At 35.6% G+C, this 22,561-nt stretch overlaps 1 protein-coding gene and 1 long non-coding RNA gene across 2 annotated transcripts in view; one reads left to right on the top strand and one right to left on the bottom strand.

Annotated features, from left to right (window-relative positions):
* Positions 1–22,561, top strand: part of LOC311278113 — a 415,099-nt gene that overhangs the window by 119,040 nt on the left and 273,498 nt on the right. The gene's annotated exons all lie outside the window — the stretch shown is intronic.
* Positions 1–22,561, bottom strand: part of coro7 (coronin 7) — a 162,529-nt gene that overhangs the window by 119,017 nt on the left and 20,951 nt on the right. The window contains exon 7 of the mRNA XM_084388286.1: positions 14,905–14,955. Within this exon, the coding sequence (XP_084244412.1) occupies positions 14,905–14,955 (51 nt within the window). The remainder of the gene's footprint in view (positions 1–14,904; positions 14,956–22,561) is intronic.

Genomic DNA, 22,561 nt, shown 5'->3' with positions numbered 1-22,561 from the left:
TGCTTTATGAAGATGGCTGAGCTCAGACAAAGAGCTGCTGTTCAAGTGGAGGGCTGATTCAGTTTTACACACACGCATCACCGGAAAACACTCGGAAACTGCTAAACCTTTAATTTTAAGGATGTACCGACAACACTGTGTAAAAAGGACCCGATTTTCCAGGTGAAACCTCGACATCAGCTGTGATCAGTGTGAACCGACCGTGACCAAACGTCTGACAGATAAACCTCTGAGGAAAAGACTCGTTATCGCAGTGACACGAGGGTTGAAGATCGAGAAGCTTCCTCTCTCACACCAGTCTGTGACCTCTTCTTCTTCTCCTCCTTCTGGAGTGATGGATCCGCCCTCAACGCTTTCCCACTCGCCTCTCTAATTCACTCTGGTAATGAGTCACGGAAGCCGACCGACTGCAAACCGTGTCTGAATCATTCAGGCCACGAGTGCTAATGAGCTGTGTATCACTAAAGAGACAGCAATACATCTCCAGCAGATATTACACTATTATACTACTAGATTAACTATTATAATATATCCCAATATACATATATCCCAAAGAGGCACAAAATCACTTTCACGGTCTGTTACCCACTGTCCGGCCCAACTCAACCCGAGCTGCTGAGTCTTTAGCCACCGTCAAGAAACTACTGAAGACGTCAACACTTGACCCATTAAAGCAACACTAAGGAACATTTTTTACCTTAAAATCAAGTCGTAACAGGGTGAAAGGCACTTCTGGATTCGCTTTGCAGCCCTATATCTGCTAGAACCACACCATGCAAGTTTGCCAAACCGGGTCGCGTTTCTGAGACATAAGAAAACTACAAATTTGACTTGCTTTACGGCAAGCGTTACAATTATCATTATTTAGTTTTCCTTCGTTTCTGATGTCGCAATACATCATGCGTTCATGAAATCATGCAACATACTCTACCTTGTCAGTGGACATCGTTCATTCCAAAGCAGGTGCTGGATAAACAGCGAGCGTGCGTGCGACGGTAGGCTGCGGGCGGAGAAATTATTTACGACAGCGGTAATGGACAATTCCGCTTCCAACCTGTAGGGCGACCGAAGAGGAAAAGTTCCTTTGTGTTGCTTTAACACTTACTATTCTATATCTATATCTATAAAACAAAAACAAAACAAAAATACTGCACTGGCTCCCTATTAAACATCATATACATTTTTTTATATTGCTGACTACTTACAAAGCACTAAATGGTTTAGCTCCGCAGTACTTGAGCGAGCTCTTAATGCATTATACTCCTTCACGTCTATTGCGATCTCAAAATTCCGGCCAGTTGATAATACCTAGAATATCAAAATCAACTGCTGGCGGTAGATCCTTTTCCTATTTAGCACCAAAACTTTGGAACAGTCTTCCTAACATTGTCCGGGAAGCAGACACACTCTGTCAGTTCAAAGCTAGACTAAAAACGCATCTCTTTTACCTGGCATTCATATAGAACATTACATTTCTATTATTCAGATCAGTTAAATGATTATTAGGCTGCATAGATTAGGTCAGTCGGAAACGGGAACACTTCCTATAACACCTGATGTACTCGTTACATCATAAGAAGAATGGCATCTACGCTAATGTTAAGTCTTTCTGTTTATTCCAAGGTTTACTGAAGTCATCCGGATCCGGGCCGTATCCAGATCAGGTGGTGGACCTGCACCTGAACATGACCATAACGCATCCCTGAAGTGCCAGCCTCATCAGCCCTGTGAAGGCCTCATCGACACGACAGCCATCAGCATTGACCCTCAACAGATCCTCCCCGTGATGACTCCGATCTTAAACCAGATGGAACTGGATAATATTCTGAATGTTCTGATCCAATCTGACTTCTGATCTGTAATGCTGCCTAAATCATAATCATACACTGTTCACTCGTTGGCCAGAGGAGAACTGCCCCCGACTGAGCCTGCCTTTGGCTTTTGGCTTGCTTAGTTGGGGACACTTAATATTCAACAATATTATTGATCTGCCTTATTTAGGGTGGACGATGACGCAATTTTCTTCTAGAAACAAACTTTGTTGCATTATTTTCATGTTATCACTGTGAAGCTGCTTTGATACAATCTGTATTGTAAAAAGCGCAATATAAATAAAGGTGACTTTATTTGTGTCATAGGAAAAACAAGGGCCGAATTTTCTCTGGTACAGAGTAACAGAAGTCGGGCATAGAGAGGACCGGAACCAAACAGTGTCCGGATTAATCAAGAACTCTCATCTTGCAGCTCTTCACAGGAGATCCGGAGATGAGAGGTTTGGGAAGAGCTGGACACACTTCACACTAACCACAAGTCTTGATCTGGTCTGGTCGGGATTTCTTCTCCTCCGGTTCCCTAGGGATTCGGGGTGTCATCTCTCGTCCCCAGCGGATGATTGAAAGTCCTTGGGATGTGCTGCTCCCAAACTGTGGCGTGGGATGAGATCTCAACAGGGCTCTTCTGGATTCTCTCCCAGAATTCGTCCGCAAAGCCCGCCATCTTGGCTCCAGGTGTCGGACACATGTGTGAACTGGGACAATCAGCTAGAAGAGGAACATCTCTGCTAATGAGGCCTCGGCAGTGGAAAACACACACACATGCGCACACACACGTGCAGACTCACTGCCATCTGGCCAGAGACCTCCCTCCTGACTCCAAAAACACACACCTCATAGACTTCACACACACTCTTCATTAGCACTAACATGGCAAACCTTTCAAGATTCCTTCAATTGCTTTCTCCAGCTTAAATCTCTTAAAGTCAGACTTTGTACAATTTTCTCCACTGATTTTTCCACCAGAATGAATTGGAATGGAGTTAAGATTACAGACAACATGCTTATTGGTATTGAAGGTATAATTAAATTCAAGTAAATAAACACGATTTATGCACGGTTGTGATTGCAGATTCCATGCAAGCTTGCTTGCAGCTAGTCAGAAATCAATTATAATCTAATAAATAAATAATATTTTAAAGTATATTCAAATAGAAAACCATTATTTTAAATTGTAATAATATTTCACAATATTTTTTTTTTTCTGTATTTTTGATCAAATAAATGCAGGCTTGATGAGCATAAGAAACTTTCAAAAACATTGAAAAAATAGTAATGTTTCCAAACTCTTGACAGGTACAAAATAAAGAAATAAATCTATGCGTTGTCATTTATTAATATTTCAATTTTAATATATAAAATATAAAAATGTCTATGTAATTATTATTTTGCAATATGAAAGAATACATATTTTATAAAATATTACAAAATGTAGAATTTATTTTTATGTATGCGTTGTCATTTATAAATATTTGAATTTTAAAATATATAAAATACAAAAATGTCTATGTATTTACTATTTTATATCATAAAATATTACAAAATGTAGAATTTATTTTTATGTATGTGTTGTAATTTATTAATATTTCGATTTTAAAATATATAGAATACAAAAAAAGTCTACGCATTTATTATTTTATATCATAAAATATTACAAAATGTATAATTTATTTTTAAATAAATAATCTATATAACTGGTATATCATGTATAACATGTAAATCATTGTGTGTAGTGTAACCTTTTTTATATATCATTATAAATAATATATAATGACTATAAGTATTAAAGTATAACATTTTAAAATACTATATTTGTATATTCAAAATAAAGAAATATATAAAATAACCTGTATGTGTTTTATTTTAAATATTTTACAAAATATAAACTTTTCTATGCATTTATTATTTTATAATATAAAAGTATAAATCACATAAAATGTTATAAAATGTAAAATGTAATAAATGATAACAAATAAACCAAAAACAGTGGTCTACCCATCTACCTAAAATCTATCCATCCAGTTTATATGCCTAAAAAAAAAAGTTTTGCATGGCTGTTCAAAATGTCACAAGACAGATCTCAGATATGAAGCATCACAATGTGTTACATGCGCTTCAGAGAAAATAACAGCCGGAAATAATGACAGGAATGAAAAGCGTGTCTGTCACATTGGCCTTCAGCCAGCGCTCAGAACCTGATGACCAACACTAACAGATGAAGCTCTGCGGCCTGAGAGCGGACATTAGCACAGCACACACGCACACACACACACACACACACACACGACTGCAGCGAGAGATAAGAGGTAATGTAACACTGAAGAGACCTCAACAATATACATCTTCTTTCACACATTCCTCTAGTTCTCATTCATACGAGCCACGGAGAGCCGTTTCACACAGACCTGATGGGGAAAACATTCTGCTTATCCAAAATCAATATTTACGTGGTTGCGCGTAACTACAGCTGAGACTGAGATTTGGACGGCGGAGACAGTCAGTGGTTTAATGTGCTGGTAAAATGATTATCCGCTTATCACATATTTGTCGGGCAGTTCTGTATGAGGCGTTTATGAGAACTGTCTGGGTTCATCACCGTGAGCAGTGGTTCACAGCTGTTAAAGAGCCAATAATGAGTTGTGCATCACTACAGAAACCATAATACATGTCCAGTAATAGTTTCGCACTGTAATGACACGCGTTTGCTTGAATCAGCATAAGTACATACATAACACTGCATGGATACAGGACACAAGGAAAAAAAATACATAAATAAATACATAAATAAATTAAAATGATAATAATAATACTTTAGTTTATTTTAAACAAATAAAGATTAAATAAATAAATACTTAAAGGTATAGCGGAGGATTTTTTACTTCCGGGTGGATCACCTATACTATTGGTCCTCCTATTTGTCAATCATTCTGGTGAATCAATCAAACTTATTCAAAAAGTGGAGAGGGCGGGTCTTATCTAAAATTTGGAAAGATCCTCTGCTATACCTTTAAGTATAAATTAATAAATAACAATTAGTAGAAAGAAATAATTACATAAAATAAGTATAAATTAATAACAAGTAAAAATAAATAAAGTATAAATAGATAAATAAAATCTGTTTGAAAAAAATTATACAAAAATAAAAATAAACAAACAAACAGGATGAATAAATAAATATAAATAAGCAAAAGTAAATAAATGCATAAAAACTATAAATAAATTCATAAATAACAACAAGTAGAAAAAAATAAATACATAAAATAAGTATAAATAAATGAACAAATAAATAAAGTAACAAATAATAAAATAGAATTTAAAAATAAATAAATACACCAAAAAGTATGTGTGAATGAATAAATAATATAAGTAAAAGTAAAAGTAAATAAATACATAAAATAAATATAATAATTAAAAATAAATAGTAAAATAGATAAATAAAAATAGAAAACTCTATAATATTTTAAATGCATCTTTCGCCTCCCTCTGTGTCCTGTCTTCACACTGTGTACATCTCCTCTGTGAAGTGTTTACAGTAACAGAGCGATGCTATGAACACTATTCAGCACTGTGAGGATGTTGAACAGTTGAATCTGGTGTCATAGGAAAACCAGCATCTTTAAAGTGAAACAACCCTGGCTTTGGGAATTTGGGATCCATTTCAGAGTTGATAAACTATTACCAGCACACATCCCCTTCCACATAAATCAACGTCACATTTTTGCACAATGCTGTCAAATTTTCCTTGAGTAAAACAATAAACGTTGTATATTATATTCACAAATGTTGATACTATAGAACGTAATGTTTGCATCACACATCCTCAAACAGTAAACACCAATTTTTTCCGTAAGGAAACTGCGCAGCCAGGTTCACTGGGAATCTCGACTCAAGCTGTGATCGTTTAGCATTTATTTTCACTTGAACCTTGGACAGAAAGAGGCCAGAAACACTGGGACTGTTGCGCAGCCAAGCCTGCCATCGGTTCCCAGCTGCTCACTTCAACAGCTCTTCATCTTTTATAATCGGAAAAGATGCAGGATTTCAAGGACCATGACCTTGCGCTGCTAACCTTGCAACATTATTTTCCATAAAACTAAGGCTTAGAGAAGTACAAAGATAGAATGCATCTTGCAATAAAGCAAACTAATAATGAACCATCCAGTGTTGGCGGTAACGCATTACGAGTTACGAGCATTATGTAATCAGATTACTTTTTTCAAGTAACTAGTAAAGTAACGCATTACTTTTAAATTTACAACAAATGCAAGTTACTTTGTTTTCCGATGTCTTGACTGACAGCTCTCTTGTTCTGAGTTATGTAATCAGATTACTTTTTCGAGCAACTAGTAAAGTAACACTTTACTTTTAAATGTTTTAAACAAAATATCTGAGTTCCTTTTAACGCAAGTTACTTTGTTTTCCGATTTATTGTCCGACAGCTCATCTGTCCCCATATGTGTGAAGTGTGAGCGTTGTGTGAACATGATGCTTTTTTGTAGTTACAGACTAAATGCAAATATACTTTATGTATTTAATCTCACTCTATTAACCAGTGTCTTTGCTGCTGACCTTCGATGATCCAATTCAACCATTCTAATAAGCAGAAAGATAAACATTACATTTTTATTGCTGAAATATGAGTGTTGAACTTTCTTCTCCTGTGTCTTATTCTTCTGTAATGCAGAATGGCAGCACAGCTGAAAGGTTTGTTTGAGTGGCGCCCTCTACTGGACAGGAGTGAATTTGCATTTCCATCAGCCTGAGGCTTATTCTTTTCACTTTGGGTGTGAAAGAGCTTTTATTTGCCAAAAATGTATATTTTTTGTTATTAAAAAAACAAACAAGCAAGCTCAGCCCAGATTAGAAGTAATACAGAGTAAATTTAAAGCATTACTTTTTATAAAAAGTTACTAAAAAAGCAAATAGTTATTTATTTTTTTAGGGAGTATCGAAATATTGTAATCCATTACTTTTAAAAGTAACTTTCCCCAACACTGGTATCATGGTAACTATTAGCAGTGCTTACAAAGGCTGTTGTTATGAAAAGGGTGTGCTGTTACCTTTCTGAGATCAAACTCACTTATGAACTCTACTGACCAATGAGAATCCACCTAGCAACCACTCAGAACACACATCAAGATAAGCATAGCACCAACATGTGCACCCCAGCAACACAAACAACCATTCGCAACTACATGCACTATCATTATTCAAAAGTTTGGGGTTGGTAAGACTTAAAAATGTTTTTGAAGTCACTTCTGCTCAGCAAGGTTGCATTTATTGGATTAAAAATACAGTAAAATAATACAGTGAAATATTATTACAATTTAAAATTGTAATTTATTCCTGTGATCAAAGCATCGTTACTCCAGTCTTTAGTGTCACATGATCCTTCAGAAATCATTCTAAAATGATGATTTGATGCTTAAGAAACATTTCTGATTATCAATGTTGAAAACAGTTGTGCTGCTTCATATGTTTGTGGAAAATGTAATACATTTTTTCTCAGGATTCTTTGATGAATAGAAAGTTCAAATGAACAGCATTTGAAGCAGATATACTTAGTAACATTATAAATGTCTTTACTGACCCTTTTGATCAATTTAATACCTCCTTCTTAATACGTTTTTTTTAGAAAACGGTTATTTTAAATTGTAGTAATATTTCACAATCATACTGTTTCTACTGTATTTTTGATCAAATAAATGCAGTCTTTGTTAGCATAAGAGACTTTTTTCAAAAACACACAAAAAAAATATCTTACCAACCCCAAAATTACATATGGAAATAAACTGTACTTTTAGTAAGGGTTAACATTACATATGGAAATAAACCCACAGTCAGAGCTCTTATGGCACACCACACGTCTACTTCATGTCAACTTTAATCAGAAGCAGCAAACGTCAAAGATTCGCCGGCAGATCTTCTCTAGAGACGCTCACATCTAAATGTCCCACTGGAACAGTCATCTTGTCTCAAATTAGCATGAAAAACAGCATAGAAGTACTTTCTGTAATACTTTGTCTGGATTTTATGATGCTTCTCGTATTATCTGTTGTGAGTTATGGACTATGAGTTTCAATTCTCCTGCTGAAGTGCACGCCGTTTGTTTTCAGCATATTCTGGTGTAACCTTAACCCACAGGACTAATATATACCCATTCTTTCTTCTCTGAAGTGTCTGTGTGCGTGTGTGTGTGTGTGTGTGTGTCTCCCACAAACCCCTGCAGTCGCTCAGTCTGCTTTGAATGTTTTGCGTTTTTTTCCCCTCTCCTCTCGAGCTCGTTCCAAAGCCTCTCCGATTTCACAAAAAGCAGCAGAAGCCGAAGACGAAATCGAGAAATCTGGGCCCTGTGTCCAGAAAATATTCCCTTTCCTGTTGGCCCTGTCTGCCAGGGACCGCATCTCCCCAGCCAGTGCGGCCTGAAACTATGAGGAGTATTTTCAGCTCTGTAATTTGAAACAAACACACATAAGGACAGAAAGACACATGCATCAAGAAAACACGCGTCTGTTAAAGACCTGCACGCTCCACCCACTCCAATAACCACTCTTCTGAAAGACAGGATGAGTTCTCCTAATTGTCGAAACCACAAAAAACCAACGACACAGCAAAAATGTAAAGTGCTGACCACAGCATGTGACGGCAAAGGATGATGGGTATGAAACTCCCATCAAACCCAGTGACCCCTCAGGACCATGAATTAAAAGAGTGTTCCAGACTCAGTACGAGTTAAGATAGAACGACAGACAGATCGAATGACCGAAAGAACCAGAGACAGACAGACAGACAGATGAGAGATAGATAGACAGATAGAACGATTGATAGATTGATAGATAGAAAGAACGACAGATAGATAGATAGATAGATAGATAGATAGATAGATAGATAGATAGATAGATAGATAGATAGATAGATAGATAGATAGATAGATAGATAGATAGATAGATAGATAGATATAACAACAGATAGATAGATAGATAGATAGATAGATAGATAGATAGATAGATAGATAGATAGATAGATAGATAGATAGATAGATAGATAGATAGATAGATAGATAGAACAACAGATAGATAGATAGATAGATAGAAAGAACAACAGATAGATAGATAGATAGATAGATAGATAGATAGATAGATAGATAGATAGATAGATAGATAGATAGATAGATAGATAGATAGATAGATAGATAGATAGACAGACAGACAGACAGACAGACAGACAGACAGACAGACAGACAGACAGACAGACAGACAGACAGACAGACAGACAGACAGACAGACAGACAGACAGACAGACAGACAGACAGACAGACAGACAGACAGACAGACAGACAGATAGATAGATAGATAGATAGATAGATAGATAGATAGATAGATAGATAGATAGAAAGAACAACAGATAGATAGATAGATAGATAGATAGATAGATAGATAGATAGATAGATAGATAGATAGAAAGAACAACAGATAGATAGATAGATAGATAGATAGATAGATAGATAGATAGATAGATAGATAGATAGATAGATAGATAGATAGATAGATAGATAGATAGATAGATAGATAGATAGATAGATAGATAGATAGATAGATAAACAGACAGACAGATAGATAGATAGATAGATAGATAGATAGATAGATAGATAGAACAACAGATAGATAGATAGATAGATAGATAGATAGAACGATAGATAGATAGATAGATAGATAGATAGATAGATAGATAGATAGATAGATAGATAGATAGATAGATAGATAGATAGATAGATAGATAGATAGATAGATAGATAGATAGAAAGAAAGAACAACAGATAGATAGATAGAAAGAAAGAACAACAGATAGATAGATAGATAGATAGATAGATAGATAGATAGATAGATAGATAGATAGATAGATAGATAGATAGATAGATAGATAGATAGATAGATAGATAGATAGATAGATAGATAGATAGATAGATAGATAGATAGAACAACAGATAGATAGATAGATAGATAGATAGATAGATAGATAGATAGATAGATAGATAGATAGATAGATAGATAGATAGATAGATAGATATAACAACAGATAGATAGATAGATAGATAGATAGATAGATAGATAGATAGATAGATAGATAGATAGATAGATAGATAGATAGAAAGAACAACAGATAGATAGATAGATAGATAGATAGATAGATAGATAGATAGATAGATAGATAGATAGATAGATAGATAGATAGATAGATAGATAGATAGATAGATAGATAGATAGATAGATAGATAGATAGATAGATAGAACGGTTGAATGACAGATAGATAGATAGATAGATAGATAGATAGATAGATAGATAGATAGATAGATAGATAGATAGATAGATGAATAAAATAAATGTAAAAAAAATTGTAAATGAAATAATAAAAATATATAATACAAAACAATATTTTTACTTGACTAATTATTTAAATGAAATGATTAAAAATAAAACAATAAATAAATAAAAAATAACTAAAATATAACAAATAAAAAATTTAAATATATAAAATGAACATTTTACATTGGTGAAATACTAATAAATTTAACTCAAAATCATTATTTGCGAAAATCAACATAAAACGAGAAATGCTGTTGATATGGCTCGTATCTTGTATATTATGAAAAATGGATAGTTACTGTACTTACACATCATGGTGATGGGGAGGTCTAAGATGCACCAAACCACCAGCCAAAGTCTAAAAACAAAACCCAGTCTGAGCTTTGAGCGGTTTGGTGCGACTCAGGCCCTTAAATATGCATTTATCATATAAAAAAATCAAGACTCGGCAGGAAATCTCAAAGCGAGCGACTCTCAAACCCACAGTTTCAGACACACACACACACACACACAGTGGTGCCAGCTCCCTAAATACAGCCGTGTGCTCGAGCGCAGATTACAGATCATACTCGTGCCGTCCGAACGCGCAAATTACACACTTTCACTTCTTCCCGTAAATACCACGTACACACAACTACAATTAGCCTCTATTTTTACCCCACCTGTATATATCAGACAATCTGTCGAAGAAAAGCGGCCGTACTGTGCGGTCGACGGCTTTCATCACCCGGCGCATGAAAGCATTGTTTTATGGCTGTATGTGTATGTGTGTGTGTGTGTGTGTGTGTGTGGCGGCTCGGGCTCTGCGATGACAAACGGATGCTTTTCGCATGATTTCGAGTCTATAAACAACACGACAGCTTTCAGACACGTCTCAAGCGCCTCTGTTTACACTGTGGCCTGGGCATCGGCTCGCCCTGGAGCTGCCGGGACGGGCGTCTCGTGTTCTGTCAGCAAAGGAGCGTGGCTAGGCCGTTTTAGGGTTTTGTGAGTAAACAAAGCTTCGCACTCTGCTGTGGGTCGGTTGTAAGGCCTGTCAGGCTGGGTTTTGTTAGGGTTGGCCCGTGACGGCTCATTAAAGACGCTACAGAGTGAATGTGATGTTAATGGGGTAGTGGGCGCACGCACACACACACACACACGCACGACTCCTGCGCTGCCAGCTGGATGTGGTCGGAAAACAAGCTGGTCTGTCAGGAACTCGATGAGACCGAGAGAGAAAGATCCTTAATCAGACTTTTAATCTCTCGCATTCACATTTCTCGGAGTTTTTGTTTTTACCCAGATTCCACCAGAGTAAAACTAGCACGGCGTTATCATCGGTTACGTAGCGTATTTAGACATCTTTGATATGGTTATTTTACATATACCGGGTTTAAATTCATATTGCCCGCTGTGCACAGGTGCCCTAAAGCTACAGAGGTGGCGGTGGCACCGGGGCTTGGGCCCGTCATCGCTGCTTGCAGCTATATTTTTGTCTTGTTTTTAACAAGAGAAATTCACTTGCAAATTTTTTTTTATTTCAGTTTTGCACATTTTCAAGTAAAATGCACTAAACTAAGTAAAATCAACAAAGTGAGTATGTACATACTTTTTGATTTGAGGCAAGTGGGTAACACTTTATTTCACAGTGCCCTTGTTACACGTTACTATAGCTATATAAATTAGGGCTGTCAATAGATACAAATTTGTAATTGTGATTAATCGCACCCTTTCTGTATGATTAATCGTGATTAATTACACCCTTACCGTGAAATTAAGCATTTGTCTCGTTTAACACGTTCATTTTGTCATCATTTGCTATATCCAGCCAAGTAACCCATCAGATTGAAGGGTGATTCTCACAAAACTGTAATTTCTGCAAGCTTTTTTCAAGGTAAATTTAGGTGTCTTTCCAAAAAAGGACTCCAAACAACCAAATGATACAAGGAGTCCATATAATTCATAAATGTATGAACAAAGCACCTATGTATGAGTACAGTGCAACAGCAAAGAGCTTGTTTACATTTTAGACACGTTGCGATATCGAACACATGGACCACCAACCATCTTGACCTGACTGCACATATTGTTTGAGCATCAATATAACTGTAAAAGTCAAAATTCTCACCACTTTTAATCACAAGCGATCATTTGAAATCAATAAAGTTGCAACAGTTCTTTAAAGATGTTTATGTTTTGATTAACGTAAACATGCCTCAGCACATATCCTACATACATCCAGAACAACAGAGCTGTCCACTTGCAGTCAGATCTCATGAACAAAGTAGGTGTAGAGGAAATGCTTTGAACTGGACAAACATCAGAAAATCAGATCTAACGTTAGTGTGTGTGTGTGTGTGTGTTACACATCTGATCTAATGCTTTTCTGAGACACTAGTCTTTTCAGTAACGTGTCAGAGCTAATGGGTGTTTGCTCAGAGAGCAGTATTGGTAATCTCTAATCCACCTTACCCCATCTGATACATCTGAGCTTTATTTATCTTCAAAAGACACAAAGAGAAACCTCCAGTCAGGTCACCGCTCTGCCCTGACGAGGACTGTGGGAATGTTTGGTCTGATCTGACCTGAACTTCCTCGTTCCTAGTGTAATCGGTGGGATTGATTAGCTATCAAACAGAATCCTGACAGGTTCAGAAAGTCAAAAACACAATCATGCTCATGTTCACACGGGGCATGATAGTGTATTGTTTTCCCAGGGTTCAATGAATGGGGTCCCATGGCTTCACCAGCCCATGAGAGGGAGTGAATGAACCAATCGGGCCAATCGGAATAAGCCACTGAAGTAACAGCCTGATATGATTGGCTAAAGGTAGAATATGACACCTGAGGGGTGAAAAGGGACATATACACACACATTTACACTATTGTTCAAAAGGTCAGGGTCGGTAAACCGTTTTTTGTTGTTGTTTTTGAATCCAGAAAAAGAAAATGTCTCACGGTTTCCACAAAAATATGAAGCAGCACAACTGTTTTCAACATTGATAATAAGAAGAAATATTTTTTTAAGCATCAAATCATCATTTTAGATCTGGGGCCTCATTTATAAAGCTTGCGTATGCACAAAACTGGGCTGAAAACATGCGTACGCCAGTTCCTGCGCAAAAGGTGGGATTTATAAAGAAACGCAAACTCTGACCCATGCGTACGAACGTTTTGGAGATGGAGCACTTTGGCGACACCGATGGTGAGCTGGAGTTAAATGTATTTTTGGTCACTTTTATACAGAAAATCTAAAGAAAATTAAACATATACAGAAAGATTATACAAATACAATTTCAATCACCAAGCCTGTCACTTGAAGCAAATATCCATTCCTTCTTAAATGTCCGCGGCAGCGAGCGTGTTGAGCCGTTTAGTGAAACTGACGCAAATAACAGTTTAAATAAATAAAATACTTCTGATATAAACATTTATATTAAATATGCCATTCAAATTAATGGAGTTAAACACTTAAACATGAAATCATTACTGAAGTTACAACATTTTTTTAAATTCAATCATTAGAAATATTTGTTGTGGATGTGATTGTTTTTGAACACTTTTCCTGTGGCGTGTTTTAATGTTTTAACCACAGAGATAATTGCTTATCATGATAATACCAGATTGTCTGAGAAAATAGTTTCGTGCAAATAATGCCCAAGGCCTATCTGTTTCCATTAAAAATATAAATCAATTAAAAATACAATTCGGCAAGTGGAAAAGATTGAGAAAAACTTTCTCTGAAATGTATTTTACACTATTTGATTTATGTAGGCTATTCAAAAACAAGGCAAGGATAGACAACTACTTGATTTGTATTAATGTAATGTTTCTTGTACCGTTTATATCATTTGCATATGATTATTCATCCACGTGATAACGTTTAAGTTATCATGTGGATGAATAATCATATGCAAATGATATGTAGATGAGGATCTGCATAGTAAAACTAGCCGTTGTAAGCTCCATATATGGTTATTTCGGGGTGGAGACGCATGTACGCACAATCTTCCGCTGACTGGGATTTATAAAGTGAATTTTGCGCAGGTTCTGGCTTACGCACGGTTTTATAAGTCTGAATATTTTTTTGCGTACGCCATTTTTGGCTTTCGGGCGCACGTACACTTTTAGTAAGGTTCCTACGCACAGTTTTATAAATGAGGCCCCTGAAAGATCATGTGACACTGAAGACTGTAATGATTCAGCTTTGAGGAAAAAAAGGGGTTAAACCAATAAATGCAGCCTTGGTGAGAATAAGAGACTTCTTTGAAAAACATTAAAATTCATACCAAACCTAAACTTAATAGTCAACACACATATTCACATTCTCCTAAAATACCATGGAAAAGTCTTATTATTATTTTTTCTAGTTTTGAGTCCGCTCTAAATATAATAATATAAAGTAATTATATATATATATATATATATATATATATATATATATATATATATACACACACACACATATAAAATCCAGTAAATAAAGAACAACAGAAATAGTTGTGGAAAATTCCTGGAAATTCATTGGTCAGTAATTGATTTTAAAATTTACACACTAAAATAAAGAAATGTGAATAAAGAAATGTAAATTAATCAAAAAAAAAAAAAAAACTGTAGTTTAAAACAAAATAACAGACAAAAAGAAACAGATGGTCATCAAAATCCCTGAGTAGTGTTTATACCTGTAAATGGCAATATAGCAGATAATATGAGAATAAAATCAAACCTGAACGGCAGACGGCTGGGCCCGCGGGTCAAAGAGTCGCAGCTTTTTGTCCTAAGGAAAAAAAAAAACAGAGGTTAAAATATAACTAACACAATAGCAGGAGTTCTGCATCTCAAACTTAAATATCAGAATAAAGAAATACATTTTTTAAAGAAATAATATGGATGTTGAGGCAACATTAAGGTGAAATGTTAGGGGCAAAAAATATTTTCTGTTTTCTAATATTTTTGTCAATTTTGAGTAAAATATATTTATTCATTAACAATATAAAAATTTTTTTTTTTTTTTTTTTTTTACAATAATTTATAAAATAATTAATGTATTTTGTCAAGAGATCAACAATATGCCACATTTTCCCACAATCACTATTAAAAAGTTCAAAAATCTTAATTTAACACTTTCATGATTGTAAGATTATTCTTTATGCTTTTATTTCAAAGGGCCTCAATTATTATATGGTAGAAATGGCTTCATGTGGTATTTGTTAGTCCATCAACATAACCCAGGTTAAAATATAACTGTATATTACAATAGCATACATTCAAAACTTCAACAAAAATAAATAACATCTTTATCAATAATAAAAAAACATAAGGCTGCATTGAAGAATATTAATGTTTTCTAATATTTAAAGTAATTTAATATATATATATATATTCCATATGTTCCATATATATATATATATATATATATATATATATATATATATATATATATTATTATTATTATTATTATTACTATTATTATTATTGTTAATCTGAATTATATCATGCACACGCTATGCATCAACACTATGCCATATTTTCCAACAGTTGAGGTAATTTGAGGTAAACTGTGTTAAAATGCACAAAATTTAATATAACACTTTCTTGATTCTAATGTGATTATTTAGGCTTGTGTTTCAGTGTAGTAACTAAGTACTGCATGTGCTTCATGTGGTATTTGTTATGAGTCTGTCAACATAACTGGCAGCGTAAATCCTGGTGTAGACTGAACTCAACGTCAAAATCAGTTCAGTCAATCGGTGACCATCAGACGACCCCATTACACTCAAACACAGCCAATCAGGAGACAGAATCTGATCAGTGAGGGGAAATGAGCGCTAATAGGAACAGGCTGTGACCGGCACTACGTCTTTCACTCAACACAACAAATCCTTAATGAAGACCAGAGACTGACACAAACTCTCAAGAGTCCTCACACACCATAAAAACAGAGCGTAATCATCTACTACCAGGACACAAAGGGTTTCAAAATCAGTTTGACCTACTACACTGTCTTAGGCAGCTGTCTATTAAGAGAGAATCGTAATTATCGCAATATCAAACAAGCAGCACTTCACATGTTAAAGTGCCCCCTTCATGTAGTGAGTAATACAGCTGTTTGTGAATTTAAATGATCTGAAAGGACTCAAAGATGAAAGTGCAGATAAATTGAGTTATTGTCTCCCAAAAGAAAGAACTAATTCTGAACTGCCTGAAACGAGTTGTTAGTAATTCAGTCTTACTTCCTGCACAAAGCTATGTAGGTTTGTAACAGATTTTTCCATAATGCCAGGCTATGGTCTTCATTGACTGCCTGTGAACAACGTCTACTTTTACTCTTAAACACTGTAGTTGTAGCTGAGACTGGAAGAGTTTGGTTTGTGTTGTCCACATATCGAGAAGACACTGTTTTCTACACTGCCAAAGCAAATACACTTTGCTAAACTTTCAGATGAGGACTCATGCTTGAATTTTTACGGAAAAAAACGACTCCATCGTTACTGTTCGTATCTCTGTTTACAGTATTAATTGCTGAGGAAGATCCAGAGCTGAAATTCACATATGGTAATGGGTGTTTGGTTTCCGACACACGCTGCAAGCGGTAGACCAATCACAACAGACTGGGTCATCTGACCAATCAGAGCAGAGTAGACCAATCACAACAGACTGGGTCATCTAACCAATCAGAGCAGAGTAGACCAATCACAACAGACTGGGTCATCTGACCAATCAGAGCAGAGTAGACCAATCACAACAGACTAGGTCATCTGACCAATCAGAGCAGAGTAGACCAATCACAACAGACTGGGTCATCTGACCAATCAGAGCAGAGTAGACCAATCACAACAGACTGGGTCATCTGACCAATCAGAGCAGAGTAGACCAATCACAACAGACTGGGTCATTTGACCAATCAGAGCAGAGTAGACCAATCACAACAGACTGGGTCATTTGACCAATCAGAGCAGAGTAGACCAATCACAACAGAGTAGACTGGGCCATCTGACCAATCAGAGCAGAGTAGACCAATCACAACAGACTGGGTCATCTGACCAATCAGAGCAGAGTAGACCAATCACAACAGACTGGGTCATTTGACCAATCAGAGCAGAGTAGACCAATCACAACAGACTGGGTCATCTGACCAATCAGAGCAGAGTAGACCAATCACAACAGACTGGGTCATTTGACCAATCAGAGCAGAGTAGACCAATCACAACAGACTGGGTCATCTGACCAATCAGAGCAGAGTAGACCAATCACAACAGACTGGGTCATTTGACCAATCAGAGCAGAGTAGACCAATCACAACAGACTGGGCCATCTGACCAATCAGAGCAGAGTAGACCAATCACAACAGACTGGGTCATCTGACCAATCAGAGCAGAGTAGACCAATCACAACAGACTGGGTCATTTGACCAATCAGAGCAGAGTAGACCAATCACAACAGACTGGGCCATCTGACCAATCAGAGCAGAGTAGACCAATCACAACAGACTGGGTCATCTGACCAATCAGAGCAGAGTAGACCAATCACAACAGACTGGGTCATCTGACCAATCAGAGCAGAGTAGACCAATCATAACAGACTGGGTCATTTGACCAATCAGAGCAGAGTAGACCAATCACAACAGACTGGGCCATCTGACCAATCAGAGCAGAGTAGACCAATCACAACAGACTGGGTCATCTGACCAATCAGAGCAGAGTAGACCAATCACAACAGACTGGGTCATCTGACCAATCAGAGCAGAGTAGACCAATCACAACAGACTGGGTCATTTGACCAATCAGAGCAGAGTAGACCAATCACAACAGACTGGGTCATTTGACCAATCAGAGCAGAGTAGACCAATCACAACAGAGTAGACTGGGCCATCTGACCAATCAGAGCAGAGTAGACCAATCACAACAGACTGGGTCATCTGACCAATCAGAGCAGAGTAGACCAATCACAACAGACTGGGTCATCTGACCAATCAGAGCAGAGTAGACCAATCACAACAGACTGGGCCATCTGACCAATCAGAGCAGAGTAGACCAATCACAACAGACTGGGTCATCTGACCAATCAGAGCAGAGTAGACCAATCACAACAGACTGGGCCATCTGACCAATCAGAGCAGAGTAGACCAATCACAACAGACTGGGTCATCTGACCAATCAGAGCAGAGTAGACCAATCACAACAGACTGGGTCATCTGACCAATCAGAGCAGAGTAGACCAATCACAACAGACTGGGTCATAGGAACGTTTGAAATAGCATAATAGGAGTTTTTGCACTTAAGTCAATGACTGAGCTAACGACAGGCTGCTCTAATAACCATAAAAATTCACAGAACAGACAAATAATGTGTAAAATAGTCTAATCTAGTCAGACTGAACCATTTATATGAATATTTTAGTACTTCTATGATATATACATAAAAAAAAAACACACAAAAAAAACATATTTACAATTAAAATGTCATAGCTAAGACAGCTGGAATGTGGCTTTAAATCCTGCCTTCATATTGTCACTGTGTGGTTTCAGTCCTGTGAGACCGATGCTCTCAAACCCTCCCTAAAGACATTGGGAAACAAGGAATAATGCTTTTTACCCATAACGCACCCTTCCACTGCCACCTCTTCTCCAGACAAACACACCAGACACAAGTCACCAAAACCAACACCACAAATCAAGACAACAGCACAAACACAAACAGTAACCGCTCACACAGAGCCACACTATTTCACAGTGACATGCTGTCTTTACTGCTGAATAACCTCAAATAAAAGAGAGGGCTTCAAACGGGTCAGGTTACAAACTACTGTACCCATCTTATAATGTAAGACTGATGATCATTATTCCACTTTCTCTCAGACGTTTTCGCTACTGTTCCTTCTACATGTAAATGACCTCTGTTATGATTGGCTAATTGCTTTGCATACAAAATGAGTAACAATGGATTTAAAAGTTTTGCAATGTGAAAATGCCTGTGTTTGGAACAGCATACTACCACATCACTTTTAGTATGCATACTTCATAAATAGTACACGTGTGGAATACTAAGATATTTCAAGATATATTCTAAGATACTACGATAGTTCACAAGAAGTGCAGCGTACGACAGAGCAAATTGTGATGAATACTATATCCCACAATGCAATGTGCTCAACTTGACATTCCACCAAAATAACAGATAAACAAAAAGTCCCCCTGTGGTGAAATTTTTTATTGTTGTTTATATGTCTATGTGGTGTTTTTAATATGCTTTAAGACAAACCATGTGTAAATTCATAAGTCGACACCATTGCTGAGTATTATTATTGCTGAGTCTCAAAAACACGGTTTGAAATCGCTGGTGTTTCTGATGTCACAAACCTTGTAACCAATCAGATCAACGAGTGATCGCCAACAAGTGGAGTGAGTGAGTGGAGGCGGGGCTCATTTGCATATTCATAGAATCGCGTATATTAAATGAGGCGAGGCTGTAGAGTTACATTCAAGCTATTTTAAGGCATGAAGACTTTTTTTTTTTTTTTTTAAGAATCGTTTAAATATGTAATTTTGGAGTTTTAAGGGATACAATTATTGACAACAGGGGGACTTTAACATCTTAATTTGTCATTCATCAGCAAATCAGATTAATAAAAGTTTAAAGTCACAAAATTACAATTGCAAAAACATAAATGTAAAAAAACTTTGTTTACTAAATTAAACATGCTAGTATGAGGCCATATGACAACGTGTTATACTATAGTATACTATAGTACTTTTTCCGATGCGATTTCAAAATACAGTAGTCAACATTTGAAGTGGATCAAAACCTTTCATCAAAGTTATACATGAATTTTGAACAATACCCGTTCTCGTCTTAGGACAATTTTGATGAATGATCCACTTCAAATGTTGACTCAGCCGACATAGTACATCGTTTCAAAACCAGCAACTGCTACTTTATCCCTTCAAGACAATCCAGTGTGTTATTGAAACTATATTTCATGTCATGCACTGTGTAGTCATGCTATTGTATTTGCTGTTTATAGTTTGACGCTGCAAACGGGGGCCGTCGTGGGAAGCCCACCCACAGACCGTACGCATCTGACACTCCTGACCCCAGATCAGCCGCTGAGATTGCCATCAGTGTAAACACTCAGAAGAACCTGATCGCACGTCAGAATCTGCACGGCTTTAAATAGAGGCTCGTGATTTAACAGGGAGGCTTTTATTACTCGCCTACACAAACTTACCAGACTACACACAGTCTGACCCGACCGACCCCTGACGCCCATCGCACATGCTGCAGTAAAAGAATAAACACAGCACACATGCAAACACAGGTGTGTGTGTGTGTGTGTGTGTGTGTGTTTAATCAATGTCTGCAGTTTGAGCTCAGATTGACAGTTCTCACATTTATCTGAATGTGCTCAAGTAAACGTCCCACAGGCCTCTTTGTTACATCAATAGAGTTATTGTCAATTATTTTGATAACCCCAACTAAAGGTGGTAATTACTTAAAAAGAAACATGAACGATCTAGATTTGTATGCTGTCTTGAGTCAAGTGAGCATTATTTATATAAAGATTGTTTCGAAGCAACTTAAAATACAACATGTCATTGTTCAGCTGAAGTCAGTTCAGTGTTGATTCGGTTCTGTTCAATAACTGTAAAGTTCATCAATTCTGGAATGAGTTCAATTCTCTCCAGAAAACGAGTGTCGGGATTCACTTTGAGTGAAGTCTGTTTAATAACAGGGTGGAATATACCTTAGTATTATATAGACTTTATCAGTTTACATTAAAAATGAATAAAGATATTCCATCGTAAGTCTGACTACTTAGATTAGTAATAACATCTCTTCATAACAGCGTTATTTTATCACTGAGATATTTTTACAGTTTTTATTTTTGTTTTCATTTTAGTTTTAGTAATTTTGTCATGTTTTTGTTGCTGTTAGTTTAAAAAAAAAATGTTTATTGTTTTTTATAAATGTTTCAAGACTAGTTGGCAAAATAAGTTCAAGGCTTTTTTTTTCATCTTTTTTTTTATTTCAAGTAACAATAATGTTTTTTTTGTGGTTTTAGTTAGGCTAAAATAGCCCTGGTCTGTAGAACTAACACAAAACTCAAAAGCACAGTCACATACACGCAGACACAAGCTCATAAATCAACACCTGCTTTAATGCTTTGATGGCGTTTTTAATCATAAACTTCCACTGTCGCTGTGGAACAAAGCCTCAGCGTTCATATGGCAGGCATTTGCTTGTCATAAAATATGCGGGTCCATGCCTCCAAACCAGGCCTGTCAGGAGCCGCGCTCTCCTCCCGTTCACCTAATTGGGGAAAACGGCTGGAATTGAACGCACATGTTGGCAGTGCTTATTTGCTTTAATACGGTGGATCTGGGGAGATGGAGAGCATATTAGCTTAAATTACGGCTCGACTCGGCGACTCAGAGTTCACTCTGTGATCTCGTGTCACATTTATGGCTTTGTCCCGTTTGGATTTTCCTCTCCGACTCTCCTCTGAAATTTTAGGATGCATTCTGGTCCACTGTCATGATGAGGTGCTATTCTTAATGGTTTCAGGATGGAATTTAGCTTAGTATTATAAATATACTTTATCTGTTTACATATAAATTTAAATATAAACAATATAAAAATTTTATAAATATGAAAAATAAAAATTTTTTTTTTAATAAATTTATATAAAAATGTTAAAATATTATAAAAAAATAAATAATATAACTATAAATGAATATACAATAATAAGTATAAAAATAATAAAGTAAGATAGAATTAACCAATAAAAATACTAAAATTAATTCATGCAAAAATTTATATATACAATAATGTTTTTTTAAAACAAAAATTATAACTTCATATAAAAGTAATAAATTCATATAAATTAATAAACATATGTACTGATGTAAAAATGAATAAAAATAAAATACAAATGATTACGTTCATATAAAACAAATTATTTAAAACATAATAATATTATATAAAATATAAATATTATATATAAAATATAAATATTATAAAAAAGAAATGATAAAAAATAATAAATTATTATATATTTAAAAATATATATTAGACATTATTATATATATATATATATATATATATATTAATAAAATAATAAAAATAATATAAAAAAAATAAATATAACATTTTAAATGTTATATTAAATAAATAAAATAAAATAAATGAATATACAATTAATTAATATAAAAAGTTAAAATAAATAAACAAATAAATAATATAAAAACAATAATAAATGATTACACACAAAAAGTAATAACAATGCATTAATATAAAAATGATAAAAGAAACAAATATAAGTAAGTATAAATATAAATATATGTCAACCACTATTTTTCACAATATAAAAGATGTCAAAAAGTG

The sequence above is a fragment of the Rutilus rutilus genome (genome assembly GCF_951802725.1).
Source record: "Rutilus rutilus genome assembly, chromosome: 1".
In the NCBI taxonomy this organism is placed as follows: domain Eukaryota; kingdom Metazoa; phylum Chordata; class Actinopteri; order Cypriniformes; family Leuciscidae; genus Rutilus; species Rutilus rutilus.
This window is presented reverse-complemented; position numbering and strand designations above follow the sequence as displayed.